At 46.4% G+C, this 27,093-nt stretch overlaps 1 protein-coding gene across 2 annotated transcripts; it reads left to right on the forward strand.

Annotated features, from left to right (window-relative positions):
• On the forward strand, nucleotides 1–27,093 carry SRD5A1 (steroid 5 alpha-reductase 1). 2 transcript variants are annotated; one of them, XR_009502206.1, is made up of 5 exons: nucleotides 1–482; nucleotides 12,788–12,954; nucleotides 16,258–16,359; nucleotides 18,409–18,623; nucleotides 25,168–27,093. XR_009502206.1 is itself a non-coding variant. In XM_059916080.1 (5 exons), exons 1-5 carry the CDS (start codon nucleotides 202–204, stop codon nucleotides 25,232–25,234), a joined length of 768 nt encoding a protein of 255 aa, XP_059772063.1. In that variant the 5' UTR covers nucleotides 2–201; the 3' UTR covers nucleotides 25,235–27,093. The 2 variants fall into 2 exon arrangements, 1 of the variants encoding a protein (XP_059772063.1); XM_059916080.1 differs by having other exon boundaries at nucleotides 2–482; nucleotides 18,409–18,559.

Raw genomic sequence — 27,093 nt, forward strand, 5'->3', positions numbered from 1 at the left:
GGCGCGCCCCCTGGACTGGTGAAACAGGCGGGGTTAGCGTATCCACTGCTTCCTGGCCGCCAGGGCGGCGTGGATCCCGGCCCCGGGTTTTGACAGCGGGCCCCGACCTCAGGTAACCGCGCCTCCCGCCGCCCCCGCCGCCGCCCTATATGTGGCGCGTCGCGGCTGCCGGGCCATGGAGCACGCCTGCCGTCCCCCACAATGGAGCTGGCCGAGCGGTTCCTGCTGGACGCGCTCGCGTACCTGGAGTGCGCCCTGGGCTTCCTGTGCTACGTGCTGCTGAAGCTGGTGGGCTCGCCCTACGGGCGCTACGCGTCGCCGCGCTCCGCATTTCGGCTGCCGGCGCGGGCCGCCTGGGCGGTGCAGGAGCTGCCCTCGCTGGCGGTGCCGCTCCTCGCATGCGCAGGCGCGCCCGCCGAGCGCCTCAACCGCTGGCCCAACTGCATCCTCCTGACCATGTTCCTCGTCCACTACGCGCAAAGGTGAGGGCGGGCGGCCCCGCGCCTCTCCCTGCCACCCCTGGTTCGCTCCCTTCTCCCTGCCACCCCTGGTGCCCTGCCCTCCCCCTGCCGCCCCTGGTGCGCTGCCCCCTCCCTGCCACCCCCGGTGCCCTGTCCCCTCCCTGCCACCCCAGGCTGGCTCCCTCCGCCTGTGCAGCAGGGCCTGGTGCCCTCTCCTTGCGCCTCTGCTCCCTCTCCCAGCATCCTCTTTCTACTTTTCTAGTTCCACTTCGGGCTCTTTGCTGTGGGTGGAGGAGCTCTTTTCCCCCAGCCAAATGGTCACCTGCAACTTGGGAGCCTGGTTTTCTCAAACTCCTTGTGACTTCCCCTTTACAATGCACGGACTGTATGGGCTTGAATGGATCACGTTCAGAGACTTTCACCTCCACATTACGCAAGGGCCCCCGCGACTGTGGAAGTGGCTTTCCAAGAAATAACCTTAAACACACATAAGGTCTTTACACTGACTTCCAAATGTTTCGTTTTTGTGAAGAATGCTCAGTGGCTGTGTCTGAACTGTTCAGGTCTCGTAATAAGTTGGGACTTTCTCCAGCTCTTAGGTTTTGGCTTTTACACAGCTAAACCAAATGGCTGGACAAAAGTTTAAAATCAGAATTTGAAAATGTGTATTCCGACTTCAAAAGGCTGCCGAGTTAAAAAGGGCGTTCCCTGCATGCTAGAGACCTGGGCTGACCTGCTCTGTGAACGTGGGCAGGTTACTTGACCTCTGTAATCTTGGGTCCCACCCCACTACGCCCACTTCATAAAGTGGGACGGGAAGGAAGTGTGGGTGTCTCTAAGCCTCTCTTGAGTCCCTGGCACAGCTGTGTCCCCATCTGCTTTTAAGCAGGCACTGGAAGTGGGCAGAGTCAGTGTTCCACAAGGCTTTCTGGGTGCCCTGTTTCTGACACTCCTAGAGAATTCCAGTAAGCAAAGTTGTTACCAGATCCATGGAGGTTCTGTAATGTGATTGAGCATTACTGCAATTTGCATATCAATAGAATTCTCATGACTACATACATTTCTCCATAAATATGCCAGAATCTGTGTCTGTTTTTGTCACAACTAAAAGCAAGCTCTGGAGTCAGACTGCTAGGTGTTACCCCAGCCACGTCCCTGGTGACTGGTGAGGTAAGTTATTAAGATGCTCTGCAGCAGATTGCCCCATCAATGAAACTGGCGCAGCCATGGTACCAGCTACCCACCAGTGGGATTGGCATGCGTTAAATACTAAAGGCAACTCCATAAAATGCTTGTGAGGTTCTGGGAAATCTGAATGCTCAATGGTGACAAATAACACCACTTTATATCACCATGCAAATGGGCGTATCCACATACACACTCTGCGTGACATTTGTGCATGCTGCTGCCGGCTTCAAGTGCCAAGTAAAAAATCTTCTGAAGACATTGAAGGCATTGGAAAGATGTGAAGGGAGCACTTTACAGAGCTTTGTCTGAAAGCCTGGAGTTGAAGTTTTTTGATGTAAGGTGTCATGTGTAATTGGATCGGGGCTCTCTCTAGTGGGAGACTGGATGCAGCCTCCCAGAGGGCCGAAGTCGCTTCTACAGATAGAACTGGAATAGATCCTTTCGTGCAGATGAGGCCACGGAGCCACAGAGTTCAGGTGTTTTACCCAAGGTTGTTGGATGAGCGATTGCCGGGACTAACACCCCGCTCCCCTCCTCGGTTTCTAGACCAGTGGCTTCAAAAACTCGGCTCCAAAGGATTTGCCGGGTCACGTGTAGTTTTTTAAACTGCTGGGCTATTTTTTTTTCCCCCAAGTCGTTCATGTTACTATATACGTAGCCCATGTGGTTTGGGGGCATTTAAGTTTTTCCAAATAGAAAAGATAAACATCTTCCATTCTACCCAAGCAACTAATTTATTCAACGGTCATTTGACCTAAGTCGGTGAGCCCTTGGACGAGAACAGAAGCGCAAACCACATTGAGCGCTTGTTCCAAACCACTGAACTCCTTGACCCAGAAGCTGTTTCCTCAGCCCCTCATTTGTCAGGGCTCTGTAGACCAGACCAGACAGTAAGAAGGGAGACAGGTGAATCCAAGCCTGAGTCAGGCTGGTGGCGGGAGAAACACGAACCACGGGACATGCGTGGGAGACACGAGACCGAGTGGGCAGCGACTTCCAGAACTTGGCGGATGTGTGCCGAGGCCCTGTGCTAGGACGTGGGCTGACACAGGAGGGAGGCGGGGCCCCGCCCTAGGGGAGCTTGAGCCTCTTGAGGACTGAAGCCAGAAGGGGGCTTCGCGTGGTCTGTGGGAAGGGCTGTTTCCCTGTGTGTTCTTAGGTCTTCATTCGGCACACGTTGACTACGGATTGTTTGACGTATTTGGCATTCTACTCATCGTTGGGCGTACAGAGTTGAGAGGTTCTCTTGAGTCAGTGAGTACCGGACAAACTCTGGAGAATCAACAGGATCTTTGGGGCCCAAGAGCCAGGGATGGGAGGGAAGGCCTGCCTAGGAGGGCAAGAGGGGACAACTGTGGGCCAGAACACACCAGGGCCCTGACCAGCTCCCCCAAGGATGGTGAAGCATGTTTGTAGTAACTTTTTTTTTTTTTAACTTTTTGGCTGCACCGCGTGGCATGTGGGATCTTAGTTCCCTGACCAGGGATCGAACCCATGCACCCTGCAGTGGAAGCACAGAGTCTTAACCGCTGGACCACCAGGGAAGTCCCCGTAGGAAGGTTTTTTTAATCTATGGCAAACCACATGGTTGTCCAGCCGGCGGCCTTTGCATCCTGTCTGCACTGAGGTCGCCTCCTGTTGGTCACGGGCTTCTGAGTTGCCAAGGGCACCACCGCATCTTCTCACACCGCCCTTGGTTTCGTGTGTGTGGAGCATGTCCGACCTCTCGCCCGCTCACCTGAGGCAAGTGTATGCCGGAGATGGGCAGTTGCCTATTCTCACGTCCGCTCAGAGCTGCTGTGCATTTGTCAGAAGCCCAGGTGTGGCTCCCTCAACCCCGTCTCACCTCGTGTTCTGCTGCTTTCTGTCTAGACAAGCGGGGATTCAGTATGACCCGAACCCAGGGTACCTGTGTCACAGATTTTCCCTTTCCATTCAGCAGGGAGTGAGTGAGTCACTGATTATTTCTTCACCGGCTCCTCTGTTTAACAATAGTTACAAACCAAAGTCCCACTTGAGCGCTGAGATGTTTATTTACCACTGGGGCCCCAGTCACCCCGAGGCCACAGAGGAAGGGTGCCAAACACCCCCCTCCCAAGTGTGCAGACTTTGAAACACCCACCCCGAGGTCTGTGCTCAGCCAGCTCTGTGACCTTGTGGGATCTTGATTCTGTTGTCATCCTTGATTGCAAGGCCTCAAAGCACCTCACCTACTTCAGGTTCATCGTTCCTCCTGCTGGGGCCTGTTAATGGTCTGGGGAGAGCCTGGCCCAGCCTCTCTTTTAACTGTGTCATAAAGCATGTATAAGATTAAAACACAGCAGAGGACTGGAGAGGGTGAAGGGCACACCAAATCCTTGGCCCTTGCCTTGTGGATTCAAATAATTTGAGAAGGAAAACTTTTATGTCAAAGTATAGAATGACAGAAAGTAAAGTATTCATTGTGTCTGTAACCTTGCCTTGAAAGAGCAAAGTGCTTATTTAAGTATGTAGCTTTACTGCAGTTTAATCACTACAGGGAAAGAGTCTTTTACAGAAGGAAAGAAAAGCAAAGGGAACTGATCCAAATCTAGGAAGTGCTATAGATTTCAATGATGTCAAATTGTTGAGAAAAAAGTAATACAGTCAAATATTAAAATCAATAACCACTCTCAGTTTTAAACATTTAAAAATGGTTAAATCTACCATTACCTAAATTACTGCCAGATCACCAAGTTGGTTACTTACTGTTCCCAAACTTGGGTGGGCGACATTATAGGCTGTCCTAGGAGATGATGGCCAACTGCTTCCATTTCCAGAGTCAAATCATTTGCTGAATGATTGCGTTATTTCTCGTTGCAAGAAAACTGCAGTGTTGTTATTGCAGTTTATTGGGAAAACATTTTAAGAGAGAATTCTTATGCTTCACTATGTGAATTAAGCAGTCGTGGAGCTTGTGTCTGGGAGCCCCAAAATTGAAATCTTAACTTTCAACGATTAAAGAATTGTCATTCCACGTGGTTGCCGGCATGTCGACCTTTGAAAGGAATGCTTTCACTTGAGTCTTTCCAGCAGATGGGCGCAGTGGTTATTTGCCAGTTACTTGGGTTTCGTGTAGGCATTAACCCTACTGGCTTGAGTGGTTCAGGAAACCACATGAGAGCTGCTTGGGAGGATGAGAAGCTTGGGTCTCTGGGCGCTACTTTGCAGTGAGAGTAGAAATGTGGGCTAGCTCTGGGGACTTTGTTCTTTTCTGTAATCCATTTTCCTTCATGGGTGCTAATAGGACACTTTCTTCCTTCCTTAAAATTCAGGACAAAACTTAAGGAAAAATTTGTGGTTTGCTTTATTAATTTTGCCTGATTCTCTCTGAGCCTTTTCCAATAAGCAATTGCAGGTCTTCAGCCCAAGAAATCAGATTTCTCCCTCTCACTCATCAGGTCTGTTCTGAATGTATTAGCTTCCAGGATTTAAAATACATGTGTGCGTATTGCATGCAAACCTACAACTGAGGTGCGTGCTCCTGTAGAAAACTTAGAAAATGTGGAGGAATTCAAGGAAGAAAATAAAAACCACCTATAGTTCCATCACCCAGAGATAACACTGACGATATTTTGGCATATCTCTTTCCCATCTCCTTCACTGTCTTTAATAAGTTTTTGATACTTTTTTTTCTAAGCAGTAAAGATAACACATATAAACACGCATAAAACCTTATATCCCACTTTTGTCACTTCACATAAGTATTATACTGGCTTAGTAGACATGCTTACTAAAGACGACTTCTAAACACTAATGTGCCACAGAGTGAATAGACAGAGCCAGCCCTGCCTGGTCCTGCTTCTTGCCGCCACCTTGCGATGTGTTGGATGGCACACCTGGGACGTTGCCTTGGAGCCTGCCTCTTCCTAGCCTACTGTCTCTCTCCATCACCCAGGGCACCATATTCCTCTGAGCCTCTGGGTCCTGATCTGTTAAACAGGGTAAATAGTTCTGAAGTATAAAAAAAAAAAATGTTGTATAGGATTAGGAATTATTGGGAACATTTTTATCAGGAACTACGAGAAGCACTTTTATGCTTTCTAAGCATGTAAACTCACCCAAAAAGTATAAACAGATGGCAGACTGCCCTGAGCATCAAAGCCCCGCGGAGTTTCCGGCATCTCAGGGCTTTTGGTTCAAGCAGTCATCAAACATTCCCTCCATTCCTGATTGTCCTACAAACACAAACTTTTGTAAGTTTCCCTGGGTAATAAAAACAATTTGATGGAAAGTACATATTCTTTCTTTACATGGAACAGAAAGAAAATAAAATAAGGAAACTGTAACACAATGAAGAACAAAGTGTCAAATTCAATCCCACATCCACTTCTGATGATGTAGGAAACAGAATTCCTTCCTAGCTCCTTGGGACCTGGCTACTGTGTATCCAGAAGAGGAAATGGCTTTATAACCCAGTACCTAAATAAAATGCTTTTAAGTCCAAGTGCTTCATAGTTTCTCAAAAGATTATTTCTATTTTAAGGAATTTTCAACCTCTGACTTAATACCATTATTTTAAAGAGGGGTGGTATTCATTTCCCATAGGTGATTGTGAGGGTGAGGCAATGTCTGAGAAGAGCTTTGGAAGACGAGTGTTTGTTGTAACCAAGGTGGCCTGGGTCCCAGACCCTGACGCGTGACTGGTGCTGTGTCCATCCAGCAGGTGTGCCTGCCTTTCTTACTGTCTGAGCCTGGATCCTTCACCCTGATAAACGGCTGGGGTCCACCGCCATCCTTGATATGCTGTTGTCCCTCCAAAGTCTAGATGAAGGCTCACATGAAAGCCGTGCCCAAAAGCCACCGCTCCTCGGTCCCGTTCTGGTTCCTAATTGGCCCAAGTCAAAGGAAAACACTGGTGACAACAGCTGCATGGATTTCCAAGGAAAAGATGTAAAGCTAAAGGGAATAACCCAAAACAGAGAACAATAATCGAAAAGGTGCCCAGAGGGAGCAGAGCACTCCCCTCTGGAAGGCCTGTTGCACTTGGACATCTGGCTCCTGGAGACCCTAGCCGGCATGTCCTCAGAGCCAGTCCTGGAGGTCTGCAGGCATAGGTGGCATTGCTCAGGATAGCTTGTTCTGACTTCGATGGTTTTATGGCCAGGCCCGTGGTCATCAGGGTCACTGCTGTCCCCTCCAAGAGCAGAGAGCAGAGAGCAACAGAAGAGGCCTGTGTCAACCTATTATAAGGCCCTGTTTCCAGTCCTTGCCCCTTTACTGGCATTCACCGGAGACCAAAGAGAGGTAAATCCTCTCCCCAGGTCCTTTATGACTGTCTTCCCCACGTTCCCCCCAGGGCATGCAAAGGAGCAGAAGTCAGTGCACCTCTCCTGCCTGGTCAGGTAACAGGACACAGGTGTGCAGGCCCCGCCGGCCACCAAGCCACAGTGAGCCCCGGAACGCAGCAGCTGCCCGGAATCCAAATGCCGGGGCCACAGGCAGGAGCGTTTTCTAAGAAAATCAAAGTGATGGTTCTAGGTTAGATCTCCTGTTTTAATCTAGACCAAGGGCTGTGAACTTTTTGGGAAAGGGCCAGGTAGTGCATATGTTACACTTGCTGGGCCAAAGGCCAAAATAAGGTACGTGGTGTAGGAATTTGTAACAAAAGAGAAAACAAGATTTCACAAAAGTTGTATTGACAAAATTTGAAATATGATACCTTAGTGCAATTTTGGTAATACAGGTGTAATGAGAAGAATGGGGTTCTTTTTTTTTTTGTTGGGGAATAACATTTAACTTAATTGGACATCAGGGTTAGGGCACCGTCTTATCAAAATCTCTCGTAAGTGTCTACCTCCTACCGCGATGACATTTTATCTTTGAAAATGTCCTTTCGTGCATGTATGTCCTGCCAAATATTCATATCAGTCCACAAGTTTATGATTTTAATTTAGCACAACCCTAGCTTGAAAGCCTTTTATGAAATTTTTTTTAAACTTTATTCTATAAATTTATTTATTTATTTATTTATTTATTTATTTATTTATGGCTGCGTTGGGTCTTCATTGCTGTGTGTGGCTTTCGCTAGTTGCGGCGAGCGGGGGCTACTCTTCGTTGTGGTGCACGGGCTTCTCATTGCGGTGGCTTATCTTGTTGTGGAGCACAGGCTCTAGGCATATGGGCTTCAGTAGTTGTGGCACGCAGGCTCAGTAGTTGTGGCTCGTGGGCTCTAGAGCGCAGGCTCAATAGTTGTGGCGCACGGGCTTAGTTGCTCCGCGGCATGTGGGATCCTCCCGGACCAGGGCTCGAACCCGTGTCCCCTGCATTGGCAGGCGGATTCTTAACCACTGAGCCACCAAGGAAGTCCCACGAAACTCTATTGCATTCTTCTCTCTTGATATCTGCCTTTTAGTGGGTCATGACATTGTAGATTAATATCTTCTGATTGAGTATCAGGTGGCAGCTCCTCGATTACACAGCTAAGTGGATTTTGAAGTATGGAAACCAAGGTTCTAGAAACACTGGTAGAACTAGTCTGGGCTTAGAAATTGTGTCCACTGCACATTGATGTGAGAAAGTAGATCTTGCTGCTGCTTTTAATTTTTAACAGCATGGAAAGTATTAATATATAAAGCAGTCTGACATGACATGTTATTCAAACAGTGTCAGTTGTCGTTGAAATAACTAACACAGTGTAAATTTTGCACCTAAGTGATTTTTGTCCTACAGTTTTAGGTGGATTCACTAAGAAGGTGAATCGAGCCTGTAGCAAAAGCTAATTTCCAAACCCTTTAAAACTCAGTAAGAGTGGGCTTCCCCTGTGGCACAGTGGTTAAGAATCTACCTGCCAATGCAGGGGACACGGGTTTGAGCCCTGGTCCGGGAGGATCCCACGTGCCATGGAGCAAATAAGCCCCTGCGCCACAACTACTGAGCCTGCGCTCCAGAGCCCGCGCTCTGCAACAAGAGATGCCACCGCAATGAGAAGCCCGTGCGCAGCAACAAAGACCCAACGCAGCCAAAAATAAATACATAAATAAATTTACTAAAAAAAAAAAAAACCTCAATAGTAGTGGTTGAGAGCAATTTTTCTCAATGAGAAAATTTGTCTTGAGCTCAAAATAGTGGTCAAGTCCATGGAGGGACTGTCACATGCACTGTTGACACTATTGATTCAGTCACACACAATAGATTTTGTTTGTTTGTTTTGTTGAGTACCTGATGGTATAGGAGATAGCTTTAAACACCTTACTTTTTTTTTTTAAAATTTATTTATTTATTTATTTATTTTTGGCTGTGTTGGGTCTTCGTTTCTGTGAGAGGGCTTTCTCTAGTTGCGGCAAGCGGGGGCCACTCTTCATCGCGGTGCGCGGGCCTCTCGCTGTCGCGGCCTCTCTTGTTGCGGAGCACAGGCTCCAGATGCACAGGCTCAGTAGTTGTGGCTCACAGGCCTAGTTGCTCCGCGGCATGTGGGATCTTCCCAGACCAGGGCTCGAACCCGTGTCCCCTGCATTGGCAGGCGGATTCTCAACTACTGCACCACCAGGGAAGCCCTAAACACCTTACATTTTCACAAGCTTTGTAAATTTGTAATTCATCTGTGTGTCTGTCCCACACATTTTTACCACCATGAGAAATAACATCCTAGCTGATTCCATGTTAGGCTGTACTGAACTAGTGTTTCCTCAACCTCTTTGGAAGTATCCTCACCTTTAGTTGTTCCACGCAGACTGTTTAGAGAGCCTGGGCCTGCAGTCACTCCAGCCTCGGCAGTGAGCCCTAGAATAAACAGCTAAGCAATAGCAGCCGCTTCCGTGGACACACCAAGAGCCACGGATGCTCACAGGCTGCATCTTCTGCCTCGCTTTTTAACTACTGACGTCGCTCCTGGTGTCCTAACTCCTCCAGCGCTGTTCTCCCGAAAAGGCTAATAATAATGTACAGCAAGTTTATATTCCCCGGACATGTTTCTGTGGCTGCTGCAATTAACTGCCTCACCATTGGCGTATGGTTTCCCTTGCTTGGCTAACAAAATGAACTGCTTGGTAGCTTCCTGGGGGGGCCGTAGCCTCATTTTCATTTCTTTTGTAAAGACATTCTGTCATGGGGTGCTGTTTTAAATTCTCTGATTTTTTTGATCGTTGCTTTCCTGGGAGTTGGGGACATTGTGATGACGGCTCAGCCTGGTAGTGGGGACCTCTGTTATATTCTCCTGGCACAGCTATAGTGGCATTGCATCCCAAAGAATGCTTTGCCATCTGATGCAGTAACAAAATAGCCCACACTCCACTGTACCTTCAAAGCACGAAGAGGCCATCAGCTTTTCTTGTTCTGACAGGATGGGTATGCACTGGTCATACACAGCCCAGTGGTGTGCTTGGTACTTGGGTCACTGCATCACGGTGATGGGCAGCGAGCACACCAAACAGCGGTGCAAAGTGATGAGATGGCCACGTACAGGTTCTGTCACAGCTACTGAACTCTGCGCAGACAACGTGTAAACAGAGGGCCATGGTCACGTTCCAGTACTGCTTTATTTATGGACCCTGAGATTTGAATTTCATATAATTTTCACGCGTCATGAAATATTCTTTTGATTCCCCCATCCCCGATATTTAAAAATGTAAAATGAATTCTTAGCTCACAGGCTGTAAAACACAGGTGGTAGACAGGATTTGTCCCAGGGGCTGTGTTTGCTGACACCTGATCCAGACTCACGTTGATATCACAGGCATAGAGCATTAGTGACAGATGAGGAACATGTGTGAAGGCAAAACAAAAGAGAGGTTGGGGTTTCACCTTTACAGTGTGCCAGCCAATGTTTGCCAGCTCAGAATTCAGCCCTGAACTTGAAACCGGATTGGGAGAAATCCATCAAAAGTTTGCTGTACAGAAACGTCTACCACCTTTGCAGAATGTTTCCTCAGAGTTGCTTCTTCAACACTTCGTACATCTATAATCTAGAAGTTTGTGACATCTAGCCTAGAAGTTTGCTTCCCACCATTTTTTAGTACCTGTTTTTCCTATTCCAAGCTTACTGTTTTTCCCTCCACTCTCTGACCCTGCGTTGCTATTAGCCTGTGTTGAACTCAGCATGTTCCATTCAGGTCAACGGTCCATCTTTCAGTCTTTTTTATCAATGAATGTAATGTACATTTTCAAGTTGTACATTTTAACAGGCATCTTTCTAAACCAAGTCCAACCCCTGTGTCCCCCACAAGTCTTATATCCTGCTCTCTCTTCTTTTTTTTCACTATTTCTCCAAACTTGGAATTCTAACACTTTCTCAGTTCAGTCCTGCAATTTGCCTCCTGGAAATTTCCTTGAGACCATAACTCCCCGAGAAGTTTTCTCCTAACTTTCTCACCATACTGTCCCCTTTCTACTTTCCCACGGCTAGAGAATCCCCTACGCTGACTGTGGAAATGAGGCTGCTCGCTCCTGGTACTTCTGAAGTCTGGGCACTCAGGGACAGGGTGAGAAGCATTTTGTATTCTGCCATCGACCGTTTCCTCTGGGTCTCACACAAGGGCCCCTACCCTGGCTGAGAAACAGGGAGAGGCAGAAAGGCACCTTGACAACAGTGCCCAATCACAACATGTCAGATTCCCCGCCTGTTTTTAAGGGAGGCTATGCTGGTCCAAGACACGCACACTTACCCCCAATCAAGACCAAGTCCTGGTCTTGCAGTGTGAGTGTTTGCAGTTAACCTGCATCCCCAGTGCCAGCCCACTGTACCAACTGTCTGCCAGATAGGAATCATGTTTTCCCGAGGCGGAGAGAAATGGCTGAGATTCCCTGTTCTTTTTGAGGGGATGTCAACACTGTAGTTTCCAGGCAAATCTCTACTTCATTGATGATGTCATAACCAAATGGATGCTTTGCCCTAAATTTGAATAAGGTCTTCTTTGGGGGAAGTGGCGTGAACAAGATGAGAACCATGAAGGCTGCTTGTGATTCATGTGAAAGTTCTCCCAAGATGCTGAGTGAGACTGCTGGGGAGAGAATCCCTTGAGGATGCATAGCCAACATTATAGTACTATTCTCATGCTATTACTATTACTATTAACAATCAATTACGTTTTTACTCTGGAGTAGATGGCCAAAATGGAAACAATAAGTGTTTACATTTTTCCTTGTTTTAAGCTATAATTTGCATAAATAAAATTCACTCATTTTAAGTCTATAGTTTGATCAGTTGTGGTGATTGGATTAAGTTGTGTAGTCGTCGCCACAATCTGGATACAGAACTGTTGTACAACAATTCCTTTCACTGACAGAGGGATTCAAGTTGTCACTTTCTTCTTGGGTCAGTTTTGGTCACCTTTGTCTTTTAAGAATTTTGTCTGTTTCATCCACGTTGTCAAATGTATTGACATAAAGTTGTTGCAAATAGTTTCTTATTATCCTCTTAAGGGCTGTAGGTTACGTAGTGATGCCCCTTCTTTAAATGTATTGCACACTGATTTTAAAGAAAAAATTCAAACAGAATAAAATTTTGCATCCTGTTTTCTTCATACGTTTCAAGTTTCCTGTCCTTGTATTTTCCCTCTTTAAATTTTTAGTAATGTGCCCCTACACCAGCGTGATATAACCGAAGAACGTGATCTTCAAATTGCCCAGGTTTACACTGAAACTCAGCCACTCTCTAGCCCTGTGGCCTTGAGCAGGTTACTTAACCACTCTGAGTCTTAATCTTGTCCTCTGTCAAATGTGCGTAACACTATCTCCTGTGCAGGTAGCTGGGAGACCTTGCTGTGATGGGCACTCAGGGAACGAGAGCCATTGTGATGGTGATGGACAACGTGATGGTGGTCCCCAACTCGTAGTGCTCAGACTAGAACGAGTTACTGGTTTTAGGATGGTGGGAATTTTGAGAGCCTCTTGAAGCCTTCAGTCTCTCTCATTCAGTGTGTCTGTTTCACATTCTGTACAGTTGGAATCCTGAGTTTGTGCACAGTGGTGTCCATTATTGAAACACAGTTCATTCTTTAACTAGAAATGCTGCTTTTAACAGATGTAGTACTCTGGGCAAGTATTACTAAGAATGACTTTTGTACAAAAAGCAGGATTAAAAACCCAAGACACTTAAAGTAGAATTGCAGAAATTAGATTCTTTATCGTTGTTGCTTTTTTTAAAAAAAAAAAATATATGTATATGTTTCTTTTTTCCGAAGGGCCTTGATTTTCCCATTTCTCATCCGAGGAGGAAAGCCCATGCCATTGTACACCTTTATGCTGGCATTCATGTTCTGCACCTATAATGGCTACTTGCAGAGCAGATACCTGAGCCAGTATGCGGTATATGCTGACAGCTGGCTCACTGACCCCCGATTTCTAACAGGTGAGTGTCCTTAGTGATGCGCTCCATCCTCCTAATCATAACTTCAGTGCTCACCTTCCAGCAGTGTCCAGTTAGAAAGCGCACACTTCTTGAGAGAACAGAGAGTCTGCGTAGGTCCATGGCCTAGCAGGGGGCCAAGCACTGGCGGAAGGGAGGGTCAGGCTGTCCCAGCGCCGCATCAGTAGCTGCAGATGACGCAGGTGCCCGTCACCCTTGCCCACTCAAGCACTGAAAGCACAAATACCTGTTCTCAAGGTGAGCCTAAAAATAGCAACCAGCTCCGGCAGAGTGAGCAGTGGATGGGAGTGAGTTCATTTGGGCACTAATTGACTGTGTAATCCAAGACAGTCGTTAAATAGTCGTTAAACAGTCGTTAAACCTCCTACGGTTTCTTCCGGAAAGCGAGAGAAAGTCAGACTGGGTCATCTTCCAACAAGGCAATTAGACTTTTATGGTTATACTGACTTTAAACTTTGAGGTTTGTGAAGTTTTTGAAATTTTTTAAATTTTTATCAATGAATGTAATGTACATTTTCAAGTTCTAATTATAACCTTACAAGTTCTGAACAAAAATGATGATAGAACATTAGCCATCAGAAATATTTGCAAGGATGTTAAAACTACATAATTGGGGAGCTCTTGTCTGTAAGGAAGTTTCTTCTATATGTTTACCCTCCTAACGTTTAGACATTCTAGCACATTCAGGTATAGCTTACCCCCAAGGTAGCATGTTAAGAATCTTGAGTTGGTCCATCAAATTCTCAAACTGCCCCAGAGCCCTTCACCCTAAAGTAAATAAAGTGACCTTACGTTTCATCTGGCTTTTTCTCCATGTGTATGAATTTGTCATAATAGAGAAAACGAACATTTGAGTAGTACTTTGTTGTCGACGAAGCAGTTTCACATTTCTTGGTCATATTTTTTTCTGTGAATTAAAATTTTGCTCCCAGGGCAGAGTCCTCATCAAACCTGAGAACTGTGACAGCAAGGGATCTGCTTCCTCATCTATCAAAGCGGGGACGAATGCGAAAATTTTCAAGAGCCTTTTCTAGCTCCACAAGTCTGTGCCTCCATGAAACACCAGACTAAATTGTTTTGTTCGCACCCTGCCCCCAAATGTCGTCTTGATTTATCTGCTCCCTGACTGTCTGATTTTCTTCTGCCCCAACTCTCAGAAGGAGACAGAACAGGCTTGGCCATCTGCCAGGAGCTGTACCCACGCCTCTGCCTCTCCGAGGTTCAGAAAAGGGCAAAAGTTAGGTCCTTTTCACGGGAGAAAGAAACGTCATATGGTTAAGCAGCTGGCCTCAGATCTAAATCGAGTAATAGCAGAGTGGTGGTTTAAACCAGACATCACCCTGGCCCACAAAAGGCAATGAGGGACAGAGAAAGGGGATTGTTTTTTAAACTCAAAGATAAAGGTTTTAAATGTTTATTTGAGATTCTCATGGGAATCATTTTTTATGATGAATTGTTTGAACTTTTGATGAACAACAAAACAAAAGAATTCTTTGGTCTGTGAATTTCAATGTCATTTAAAGGAGCTCTATAGATAGACCACGTTACCTGCAGGTGCCTTTGAAATTGGTCTAAAATTTAAGACATCAATAAATTGTATACAGACTTCTTGACTTCTCTATGATTGAACAGAAGTAATTGAAAATGAGGAAATATGCCAACTGAGAAACAAACTGGGTTACTTTTTTGCTAGTATATTCATTTCATAAAGTTTATAGCTTTTGTAATTACATGGATAATTTTAGAAATCACATAATTAATTATACTTACAATAGTTATTATGAAAAGGTTAAGCAAGTATCAATAGTAATAAAATCCTAACAAAAAGTTTCCCAGAGTGGTTAAGCTAAAAGAATTTATACAAAGATTTTAAGATCCCTAACGATGAAATTAAATGTTTAGTTCAGATAAGCACAAATATTAGTTTTCCTACGAATCTAGGCAATAGAGGGAGCTTGTCTCTTAGAAGACAAATAAAGGAAGCATGGAATTTTGAGAACGTGATGCTTTCTGGAACATCAAATTGGGGGCCAAATCATCTAGAAGTGACATACTGAAATTCAAAGAAGGTAGCGAGTCAGCCATAAATTGATGGATCCAATAAGTGACTTACAAAACGTATTAGACAATTTGGTACAAACTGTTTAGAAAGGAAGCTGCCTAGTGAAGTCAATAGGAAGAAATCTTGAAAGCCTTGCTGTAGACCTGAACATGGTTTGTATGTCCCTGTTCTAACTGTGGAAAGCTATCTAATGCCACTGGGATAACTGATGAATAACTCATAATGTTACTCCAAGTGTACGTTTCTTTGAAATTGACTTGAATGCCACCATTAAGCACCATCTGCCTTTCACATTTTTTAAAATATCTCAGAATAATCAAATTAACTCTTTTTGTGAAATCAAGTTATTCCTTTTATCAAACATTATTTTGACATTTTGCCTTTTCTTGTTGGAATTGATTGATACGATACTGATAAGTCTCCTTTAAGTGACAAGAAACCTCCGAAGGCTTTGAAGAATTGGAGAGAAAATGTTCACATGCTGTGGAATATCTACTCAGAGCCGGGCGGCTGGCAGTTGAAGATTTAGTTGGGAGATGCGGTGGACGAACAGACCCAGGAACACTGACTGATGAATGAGCAGGAAATCAGGGGTGGGAGAGGCCATGGATGTGCATTAAATTGTTCAGATGAGGTTATAGAGAAAGAAGAGAAGAGGACCAGCAATTAGCTCCTTGGAACCGCCCCCTCAAGGGGCCTGAACGCAGCCAGTCATGGTAAAGCCCGCGCTGGGATTTCCCGTCTCCTCTTCTGCCAAACAGAGGGGCCAGAGGGGGCGTCGTGCATCAGACAGTGTTTGAGAGGACAAATAAACTTTGTGGGCTGACCCACTGACGATGATAATACCTCTTCCTAGGAAAGAGCCTTGTGCCTTAGTGATAAGTCAAATTTCTAATCATACCCGTCATCCTAAAAACATAGATTGTGGCCATCAGGTCAAGCTATTTTAAATAGATTAGATAATTGAATAGTATTATTAGAAAAGCAAAGCCCTTATCTAGCAGGCCTAGAGCAGTGCTTATAAGTCATCTTTCTAAATAAAGCACAATATTTATTATAACAATGATTTTTGCTATCAGTCATGGCTAATATGTTATACCAATAATGATAATATGAAGGACTACAGTAATACCCTTCATTCAGGCTTGGGTTTGTAAACTTTGTAGTTTATTAACCATAATACTCTTGAATATTTTATTTTCTTTATATCTTATTTTCTTTAGGTTTTGTCTTGTGGTTGTTAGGCATGCTGATAAACATCCACTCAGATCATGTCCTAAGGAACCTCAGGAGACCAGGGGAGACTGGATATAAAATACCAAAGGGTATGTACCAAAAATGGGGAATTTATTCTAAAATTTTATTGAATGATGCTTTGCTGTTTTAGTTTTGCCAGATCTCGTAACTAAAGTGCAGTATTTGTTAGCTGCAGGTTTTCAGTGTGAGTCACCATTATTGTTCGTAACAGTGACTGATTACTGTTTTGTTAAAATGATAGAGGAAGCAATTCTGACTAACTGAACGCTTATTAAGCAAAAAGGAAGCTCTAGTTATATCTGTGTTTGGAAAGAGAGATTAGTAGGAATTTGTGGTCTACAAGGGGTGTCCAATACTTCATTTCTAGCCACAGAATAGAATCGATACCTTGATTGACCCTCCCTCCGAAAACAATTTAAAATGTTGGGTGAAAAATTTAAATGCATCAGTGTGGTATCAAGAAAGCAAGTAATCATCAGAGGGCAAAATCTAAGTGAGTGCTAGAGTCCAGAGTGCATCTTGTTTTAATCTGTGACCACTAGCTGACCCTCATGCTGGTTTTGTGGCGCAAATTCGTGCCACTTGCCTGGTCTGAGAAACGTCCAGCTGTGAATTAGGGTCCATGTATTCCTGGGGATGGTGCGCTCATGCCTGTGGCCAACGCAAGCCCAGATCCCCAAGGAACCTGCCTTCAACTCAGGCCTCTGAGAGCCCAGCAGACCACACACCACAGAATAAGGGCCACAGTCAAAAGTTGCAGAGCCCATGAGGAATAGGGCACCACAAACAAGAGCTTCATGAACGTGAGCGATCTCAGATCTTAGAATTCATAGACACAAGTTGTAAAGTGAATATTTAAATATTTAAAAAATAAAAAAGGGATTGAAATTATGAGCAAAGGAGCAATATACTCTAAAAAGGACAAAACGGATACAAGCTGGAAAACAATAGAGCTTCTGAAACTTTTCTTTAAAAATCAGTAGGTAGGGCTTCCCTGGTGGCGCAGTGGTTGAGAGTCTGCCTGCCAATGCAGGGGACACGGGTTCGAGCCCTGGTCTGGGAAGATCCCACATGCCGCGGAGCGACTGGGCCCGTGAGCCACAATTGCTGAGCCACAATTGCTGAGCCTGCACGTCTGGAGCCTGTGCTCCGCAACAAGAGAGGCCGCGATAGTGGGAGGCCCGTGCACCGCGATGAAGAGTGGCCCCCACTTGCCGCAACTAGAGAAGGCCCTCGCACAGAAACGAGGACCCAGCACAGCCATAAATAAATAAATAAATAAAATAAAATAAAAAATTTTTAAAAATAAATAAAATCAGTAGGTAAAACTAAAACTATAGCGAAAGTGAGAAGCACACAGCAGCACTTAGTTTGGTGTCCTTCACCTTATCTTCCTGGAAACCATATAGGAATAACAGCAGAACAAATGACCAAAAAACCCTGTAAACCTCAAATGACTTAAACTGTGGCCCTGGGGTTACCCTTGGAGTGTGCCGCTCTGCTCTCCGGCCCGATGACTCCCAGGCCCCCTCGCTCTGCTCTGCCCCTTGGGTTCCCCCCCACCTCCCTGGGGTGTAGTGGCCCAGATGTTGGGGGAGGGGTCTGGTCCACACAACACCCCATGTGCTTCGAGAAATGTCTGGCCTGTCATGTAGACTTGATGAATCTGTGAAGATTTGAGGAGTGAATGAATGAGTCTGTCCTTGAAAATTTGTATTTTCTTCAACCCTTTGTCTAGGGGTCCCTATAGGTCCATTTTATCAAGTTGGTTCATTAACTGTTAGTCTGTGTTCCCCATCCTTGTTTAAGTTTTGTCAGCTTGATTCATTAACCAGTGAAGTGATATATTGAAGTGCGTTAAAACCGTAGCATTTTATAGTCAGACAAACAGATAGGTATTGATACAGGCATGTACTTACTACCAGAAGCTGTGATATGAAACAGTAAAACTGGTCATGTTACATGCGTCTCACTGATGAAAATTCTGTAAAGGTTGTATTTCCCCAGAGTTGATTTGTATGTTCTCCGAGGAAGTATCCACTGGTATCTCTCAAGTCCGGATTTCATTAGGCACTGTTTCATAGTGAACCCACTGCTGGGTCTCTGTTTTCTTCTAGGGGGCTTGTTTGAATACATCACTGCAGCCAACTACTTCGGAGAGGTCGTCGAGTGGTGCGGCTACGCCCTCGCCAGCTGGTCCATCCAAGGCTGGGCTTTTGCTGTGTTCACCTTCTGTGTCCTGCTCACCAGGGCTCAGCAGCACCACCAGTACGTTTGAAAACACTTTTGGCGTTTCTAATTTGTCCTCCGACCTTGGTAGAGCAACCTGCAGGTTAGATTTTTCAAATGTTCATATCAATTTGCCAAACCCCAGTTTAGACCAGGCTTTAGCTAAACGAGCACAGAACCACGCAGACGTCTGAAGAATAGCCCAGCTGTAATCGTCAGATACGCGTCGGCCACGTCATTTGCTCCGCCCTGCGCTGAGCCTCTTTGAATGTCTGCTGCTGGGCTCGGTGGTCAAGTGGAATGTCAGGCAGGGGGATTCAGGGTCTGACGTGGACTCGCCGATGACCGCAGGGGACGCTGGCTGGGCAGCAGGCCCTCGGGCGGCTGCAGTTGGAGGCATCAGCGTCTGGCCCTTGCAGAGCCCCTTCCCACGAGGGCACCCCACTGTGCAGGGTCCCCGATGGACTTCTGGGATACCGCACCCCGAAGTCACATTGTTTTCCAGAGTGTGGGGCCTTTATCGGATCCCCAAAAGGGTCTGTGATCCACTTGACCAACAACGTAGAAAACAAAGTATGTTAACGCTGAAGCGAGCTCGGGGGGCATCTTCCCCATCTAACAGGTGGGGAAACTGAGACTCAGGCTCAGACAGGGTGGAAGTCACGTCTCGCTGAGACTGGAGAGCTCGCAGACCATCTGAGCATGGGGACAGTGCCCTGACACCGCAGCAGTGCTGGAAGTTTGGCGTGGCTGGTTCCCCAGTGCCCACGTGGACAGCCCGTGTCCTCTGAGCTCGAGAGGACGCTGCTCCGCTTCCCTGGCCTCATTCACTCGGAAACAGTCCACCCTAATCTCCAGGGCTGCTGACACAGAGGCATCCAAAAATGTATGTCATTGTCCTGCTTCACGGACTTTGCCATCTCTTTGGGGAACAGGACAGAGCTGGAAGGCCAGCAGAAGAATAGATGGTATCACGGTGCAGTGGGAAACACAGACCTCTTAGAGTCAGAAGTCCTGGGTGTATCTCCCAGGCTCACCATGTATTTAAAGACACAGAGGATTATTATTGGAGGTAATGAGGAAGAGCTAAAAATATCTGTGTAGCTAATAGTTAAGGACATTACAGCAAAAGTGTGAGAGTTATTGAGTTCCTGAGAGCAGCACCTCTGTTCTTTGAAGTGCCCCCTGCGCTGGTGAGCTGGTGATCTTCCCTCCTGCCAGTGAGGGGAGCAGGGCCCCAGGGCCAGGACCCGTGTATATCCCGGAGCTGCTGCGAAGACAGGGGTGGGAAGGAAGCCCATACCAGCGAGGGCTCAGGAAAGGGGTTACAGCGTCAAAAGTGGCACAAACGTTCAGGAATGATTCTCCGTCTAGGGTTGGATTGAGTCCTAACCCCAGGAACAGAGTCCGTGTAGACGGGCTTAGTTCAGATGAGGTCGCCCTGGAGTCAGGCCCTAGTCCAGTAGGACTGGTGTCCTTATGAAGAGGAGACACTTGGACACAGACATGCACGCAAAAGAAGCGACGGCTGCGTTCAGGCAGACACAGAGGGCTGAAGGCCGAGAGTGTGGCAGTGATGGAGCCACAAACCAAGGAACCCCAGAGGCTGCCGGAAGCTGGGAAAGGCTGGAAGTGAAACCGTGCACCCCAGACTGGGACTTAAACCCACGTGCCGGGACTCAAACCCAGCCGAAACCCAGATTAGGACTTGAACCCGGCCAAAGCCCACAGTCTTCCAACTGAGGTCACACACCTGCTTTCAGGACTTAAATGAAGCTCAGATTCTTGATGTCTCATCGCAGAAAGAATTCAGTGAGAGACAAAGTGATAGGTAAGAAGTGGATTTATTTAGAGAGAAACACACTCCGTAGAGACAGTGTGGGCCATCTCAGAAGGTGAGAAAGGCACCAGGGTATGGGGGTTGTCAGTTTTTATAGGAGCGGGTAATTTCATAGGCTAATGAGTGGGAGGAGTATTCCAGCTATTTTAGGAAGGGGTGGGGATTTCCAGGAATTGGGCCACCGCCCACTTTTTGATCCTTCTGGTCGGTCTTGGAACTGTCATGGCGCCTGTGGGTGTGTCATTTAGCGTGCTAACGTGAGCTTGCTGATACTGAGGCTCAAGGTCTAGTGGAAAAAGTCGACTTGTCCGCCAGCTTGGATCCATTTGGTTCTAATCAGTTTATGTCATGTCCTCGGGCTGTGTCATTCTTTCAAGGGCTGTGCCCTGTCCCCTTCCCTCCTGTTTCAGAAGGACCCTCCCCTGGAGCCTGGCAGGGAGCAGCGGCCCTACCTCACCCGGACGGCAGGCTTCTGGCCGCCAGGCATAAATGCTGTTGTTTCAAGCCCCGGGTTTGTGGCTCTTTGTTATAGCAGCCCTGAGAAACCAACACCCCAGCCCTTCCGGGATTTACAGTCCATGGGGCCGTAAGCAAAGGCAGTGAGTCTGAGCTCCTCAGTTTTCTCCTCTGCTAGATGATTTCCCCAGATCTCATGCCTATGAAGCACTTTTCTTAGAACCAGAAAGAGTCATACTCTCACCAGGCCTGGCTGAAATAATATGTTATTATCACTTTAGACTAAAAGTATCTAACAACGTCCTAGAAAGTGAATAAAGCAAAACTAGATTCATGTAACAGCAGTGACAACAACTGCCAGCTATCTTCCCCCCCGCCCCCCCCCCATCCCTTCTCCTCCCCCGCATCCCTTCCCCTCCCCCTCCTTCCCTCCCTCCCCCTCCTCCACCTTCCTCTCCTCCGCCTCTTCCTTCCCCTCCCCCTCCCCTTCTTCCTTCCCCTCCCCCTCCCCTTCGTGTCCCCATCTCCCTCCCCTCCCCCTTCTCCCCTTCTCCTCTCCCGCTCTCCTTCCCTCCCCCCTTCCCTCTCTCCTTCCCTCCCCCCTTCCCTCTCTCCTTCCCTCCCCCCTTCCCTCTCTCCCTCCCCCTTTCTCCTCCCCCTCCCTCTTCCCCTCCCCCTCCCTTTTCTCCTCCCCCTCCTCCTCCTCCCCCTCCCTCTTCCCCTCCCCCTCCTCCCTTCCCCCTTCCCCTCCCCCTCCTCCTCGTCCCCCTCCCTCTTCCCCTCCCCTCCCCCTCCCTCTTCCCCTCCCCTTCCCCCTTCCCCTCCCCCTCCTCCTCCTCCCCCACCTCAGCACCAGCACCTACCCCACACAGCCCAGTGCAGGGGCCTAAGACCACTTTCTCATGGCCATGGGGGAGATGCTATTCCTGTCCATTTGTTATATTAGATATTAAAAAGTGAATATTGGTTGGTTTCTAATAATAAAACCGAAAGAGATAATCCTGACATTTTAAGAGCGTGGAACAGAGGAAGATTGAACAAGAGCACACTAGGTCAGTCATAAAGATGTTTTCTTAAATGAAAACAGGGCACAGGAAAATCCCTCTCAACTCTGCAGTGTGACACAGATAGAAATAGACAGTAATCCTATTTTCCAAATGAAAGTCTCTGTAAAGAAAACCCAAAGGTGTTCTTTGCAGATTCACGGGTTGAAAGGGCTCTTTTTCATTCATTTGCTGTTTAAATTGATGTCAGTGTGAAAGCAACTTTAATTGCTGAACAATTAATTCGGTTTAGTGGAAGTATGTTCAGAAATGTTAGATTTACAAGCTGAGGACAAAATAAAGCCTATCTTTTTTTTTTTTTTTTTTTTTTTAAATCCAGTCAACCCAACTAATGAAACCATCAGATAAATTGCTTCCAAAGGGAAACAATCCCTAGGACTAGTCCTTGCACTATATTTGACTTACTGACAATGTTCTTAAAGCAATATTTTATTACAATGAACTGCTTTCTGTAACAACTAGACGTGAAGTATTTAAATCCATAAATGATTGTTATATTGATAATTAGATCTGTAGATCAGAAGCTTAGGGTCACCTGTTCCGAGTAGCTAACAGATATTCAGGTCTGAGGGCCAAATTTCAAGGAATGGTTAAGGGGGGCACATTTTCTCACCGTTTTCTTCCCTGCCAGCCTCCAGCCGCCATGCTTGTTGGATGGAGCCAGAGCGTGGCGGCACATGATTTCACAGCTGTGCGAGAATGAACTCAGACGTGTGCTTGTTCACACTCGGGCACTGGAGGTTGGGGCCGGCCTCAAGGGCAGTCTTTGAGGGCAGACTCCGTGGAAATAAATTATTGCATGCTTATCTATTTGTTAACTTTAATGTCATTTTTAAAAATGAACTCAATGTGTCTTCAAGGCACTGGTTGATGACACAATGATTTTTTTAAAAAGACCCACACGAATATGACATGCTGCCATCTTGTCACAGCCTATTTCATGAGACTTGGGTGCATAACCGTGATTTGTGAATGCTTGGAAAGTGTTTACTCAACTCTCAGTGACCCATCCCTGTGTTCACAAACACAAAGCTGTTTCTGAGCCAGAAACACACAAACGGTTAGGGGTTATTTTGCATTCAACAGAAAGGCAATGAGATGTTAGTTCAGTCTCCACAGTAATAAAATCAAGACAAAAAATTGGTATCCAGCCCTGGTCAGTGTCACATAAGCTTTGATTCTAGGGGTAGAAAAATGAATGAGAAAAGTAATAGAAATATGCTGCTTGTCCTTTTAAAAGTATCTATACATACACACATACTTATAAATCTTAAAGTACTTTTTGCTTTTTGGCCGCGTGGCATGTGGGATCTTATTAGTTCCTTGACCAGGGATCAAACCCGTGCCCCCTGCAGTGGAAGCACAGAGTCCTAACCACTGGACCACCGGGGAAGTCCTTTAGAGTATATATTCTTGAGGTGGGTTTGTGGTCTCAGTGATCACACAAATGAGAAGTTTCCTGGGTGGTGGCACAGCGCCTGGAGCCGTCCCGAGGGCGTGGGCGGGAGCGCCTGTCCTGTTCTCGCTGTCTTCCGGCCGCCGCCTTCGCTGTCGCCCATCGGAGGCCGGTGTCCCGGGTCCCCGGGCAGTTTCAGGACGGGGGCTCACCTCCTGCCCTCCTAGCGTGCTGTCCACACTGCTGCCCCGTGGGAGGCTCTTAGGAACTGGCTGCTGGTCCGTGTCCTGGATCCCGCGCGGGCTGTCTTAGTCTGTTCAGGCTGCTGTCACAAACATGCCATAACCCAGGGCCTTATAAACAACAAACGTTTATTTCTCATGGTTCTGGAGGCTGGAAATCGGAGACCTGGGTGCCAGTACTGGCAGTTCTGGGAAAGGCCCTTTTCTGGGTTGCTTTCTCGCTGTAACCTCAAGGACAGAAAGAGCCGGGGGACCTCTTGAATCAGGGCACTAATTCCATCCTGGAGGCTCCACCCTCATGACCTCATCGCCCCCCAAAGGCCTCACCTCCTAATACTATCATCGCCTCGGGCGTTAGGTCTTTCACATGACTTCTGCGGGGGTCACATTCAGACCATAGCACAGGCTGACGTGGGTAAATATGCGGCCTGTGCACATTCTTGGCGCCTCTGCTGCCTGTAGCCCTTCTTGTCTCCACACACATCACTGATCTGGAAAAGTCCGTTGTTACCGTGGCCTCATGTCAGGGGAGGTGCTGCTTGATCTGAGGTCCAGTGACCAGCTTCTGTGGGTGATTCTCGTCACGTGTCTTTTGGGGAATACAGAACAGCGCATGAGAGCACCATGGCATCTGCTAGGTTGTAATTCTGTATTTGTGGATGGCAGTGTTGAGTTGATCTAAAATCGACAGGATTTTGTGGACTCACTTTCAGGTGGTTGTTTTCATATGTTTCTGCCATCTTAACAAATAAGCTAATTTATTTTTTTTAATTTTTGAATTTTATTTTATTTATTTTTTTATACAGCAGGTTCTTATTAGTTATCCATTTTATACATATTAGCGTATATATGTTGATCCCAATCTGCCAATTCATACCACCCCCACACCCCCGCCATTTTACCCCCTTGGTGTCCATGCGTTTGTTCTCTACAATAGCTAATTATTTTCCATCATTGTTTTCAGTCTGTTTAGCACTCTTTTGTACTTATGGAAAGTCTTTTTCTGCCTATTTCTCCATTTTGTCAAATTATTTTTAATCTTTTACTCCTTCCACTTAGCTGCCACCCTTCCCAACGGGCTATTACCCCACAACGAATGAGTGTGCCTTTGTTGATTTAATTTATATCAAAACTGAAAATACCTGTTTGAGTGCAGGGCCGAATTATGAATGACCCGTGTCACGTGTTCCTAGGTTTGTTTGAGAGTCACCTGGCACGTAGCTGCGTGCCCCTGCCACAGACCCTGGGGCTGGAGCAGAGAAAACTCTTGGGGTAACTAAGAGATACTCAGGATACACCTACTCGGTTCCTCTCCCCTCCCCCAGTCAGCCTGCTTCCCAGGATCTGCAAAGATAGCGCCCCAGTATCCTGATGTGCGTGTTTATCACATGCCTGTAATTTTCCCTGCCAATATAAAGGTGAATTATATGAGTCACATCTTCGTGAATCGTGCTGTACAGTCTGATATGTTTATTCATGATACAGACCAAGTCAAGCTATATGTCTGAGATGCCAGAATTTTTATTACTACTTTTAAAAAGCTCAGTATCCCTTTATGATGAGAAATATTGTCCATTTTGTTAGCAACTGTTAAATGTTTCAACGAGAAAATTAACTTTTTTTTAATGTATTTTTTTGTCTTATTTCAGGTGGTACCATGAGAAATTTGAAGACTATCCAAAATTCAGAAAAATTATGATTCCATTTTTGTTTTAAGTTTGTTGTCAATGGGGTTACCTTAAGCTTGAAGCTTTTCGATCATGTTTCTCTCAGGATGATATAAATGAATTTATGTCTCTGTAATTTTTCTGCTACTTCACCTTTTTCAAGATTTGCTCTAGGATTGTGTAAATGAGTAAACTATCTAATAACAGTAGCAAATGTGTAAGCTACCTAATCACAGTCTAATCAAACTGAAATGGCAGGTGGAAGTATGACGCTGCATACCAGGTCACGGATCTGGAACTCTGTAATTGCAGCTTGACCCTCCTCTGATTTGTTTGCCTCTATGGACCAAAACATTCTCTACCCCTTGCACAACTCCCTACAGCAATGGGTTTAAGGTCAAAGGTGATGTTGTCCCCTCCCCCTATGGAGGCGTGTTCTGTCTTCATGTCCCTCTCATCCCCCTAGGTCGGAGAGGCCTGGGTCCCCACAGAGTACCCACCACAGCCTCTCACTGTTGGGTGCTGGGCAGGCGGAGAAGTTGGGCGTAGGGAGAGGAGAGGCCCAGCGGAGGCCGGTGCAAAAGGCCTCTGGCACCTGCTCCAGCCTGGACCACCAGGTGACTTCACTGGCAGGACAGGGCACTGGGGGCATTCTTAAGGAGCAAGCTGCTGTGTCCCCCATGAAAGGGACTTACTTCCTGGAGGCCCTGAGCTGGGAGCACGAAGGTGCTGTGGGACAGCCTTCCCATCTCGGGTCACTCGCCATGAGCCATTAGGAGTCTCTGGCTTGGGATGATTTTTCTTCCTCCTTCTAGGTAGAAGTTTTTAAAGGCACTTTTTCTTTTTAAGTACCTCTCAATATTGCAAAACTATAATTTGAAGCAGAATTTCTTATTTTAGATGCACTCAAAACCTCCACGGAGATGAATGACAGTAATAAAATGTACTACTTATTGCCAGATATGTAAAAGAAGTCTCCCCACTGGAAGGCTACCTACTGAGTCTCTTGGTCCCTCTGTGAAAATCCAACGAACACATGGTACAGACCCCTCCTCACCTGGGACAGCACTACCTCTATTGTTCCCACATTTGTAGGGGTGGGAACCGAGCAAGGTGTAAGTGGAGAGAGTCCGTGTGCACTTATGCTCGCTAACGATGCTGGGTGGCAGAGGCCTCCGGGACACGCCTGACGTTGCGTCCTGTATGTTCTCCGACCGACTGCCACCTTTGGGCAGGGAGCAGGCCCTCCTGCCCCTGCACCCCGGGCCCCTGGGCACCCCATCGGCTCCCTCCCGCTTCTCCTGGCTCACCTTCCCAACCAGGGGCTCCCTCCCCATGAGGTTTCATGTAGAAACTGTGTTCTTGGTGTTAGTGGTTTTTAGAGTCCCTTAGGGTTTTAGAATTACACGGAAAACTTTTCCTGATGTGGTTGGGCTTCATTTTTAACTAAAAATTGAATGCTTTTGTGGGGAAATTTTATGATCAAATAAGCTTTGGCCCTTTTTCTGACTGAATAATTACTTGAAACCATAAAACAATAAATATTTAGGATCTCCTCCAGAAAACTCAAAAATCTGAGCGAGTCTTGACTGATTTGGGCCTCTGGGCTCTGGAAGGTGTACCTGGCCAGAAAGATGCCTGTCTGAGAGCTAGAGATGCTCACTGTGATTTTTACTTCTGTTGGTGCTTCTTTTTTATTTGAGTGACCAAAAGTTTGGGTTAAGTGGGGATTTGAGGCATGGTGCTACTTCACTGTCATGTGCTGGGTGGATGATTGACAGCACAAAATCTTGTTCTATCTTGTCTGCCTGTCTTCCCTTTGCTAAAAACCGTAACTGGCAAATTATGACAATTTGTTATTGTGTTAGTTAACAATAATTAAGGAGATTAATAAAATTACTGGTAAAA

The sequence above is a fragment of the Balaenoptera ricei genome, chromosome 3, assembly GCF_028023285.1.
Source record: "Balaenoptera ricei isolate mBalRic1 chromosome 3, mBalRic1.hap2, whole genome shotgun sequence".
NCBI lineage: Eukaryota > Metazoa > Chordata > Mammalia > Artiodactyla > Balaenopteridae > Balaenoptera > Balaenoptera ricei.

Excerpts from the sequence above, each read along its gene's own strand:
- SRD5A1 (XM_059916080.1), top strand. The coding sequence starts at position 202 with ATGGAGCTGGCCGAGCGGTTCCTGCTGGACGCGCTCGCGTACCTGGAG. Across the intron at positions 483-12,787 it reads CTCGTCCACTACGCGCAAAG|GGCCTTGATTTTCCCATTTC; the intron begins GTGAGGGCGGGC and ends TTTTTTCCGAAG. Across the intron at positions 18,560-25,167 it reads AGGGCTCAGCAGCACCACCA|GTGGTACCATGAGAAATTTG; the intron begins GTACGTTTGAAA and ends GTCTTATTTCAG.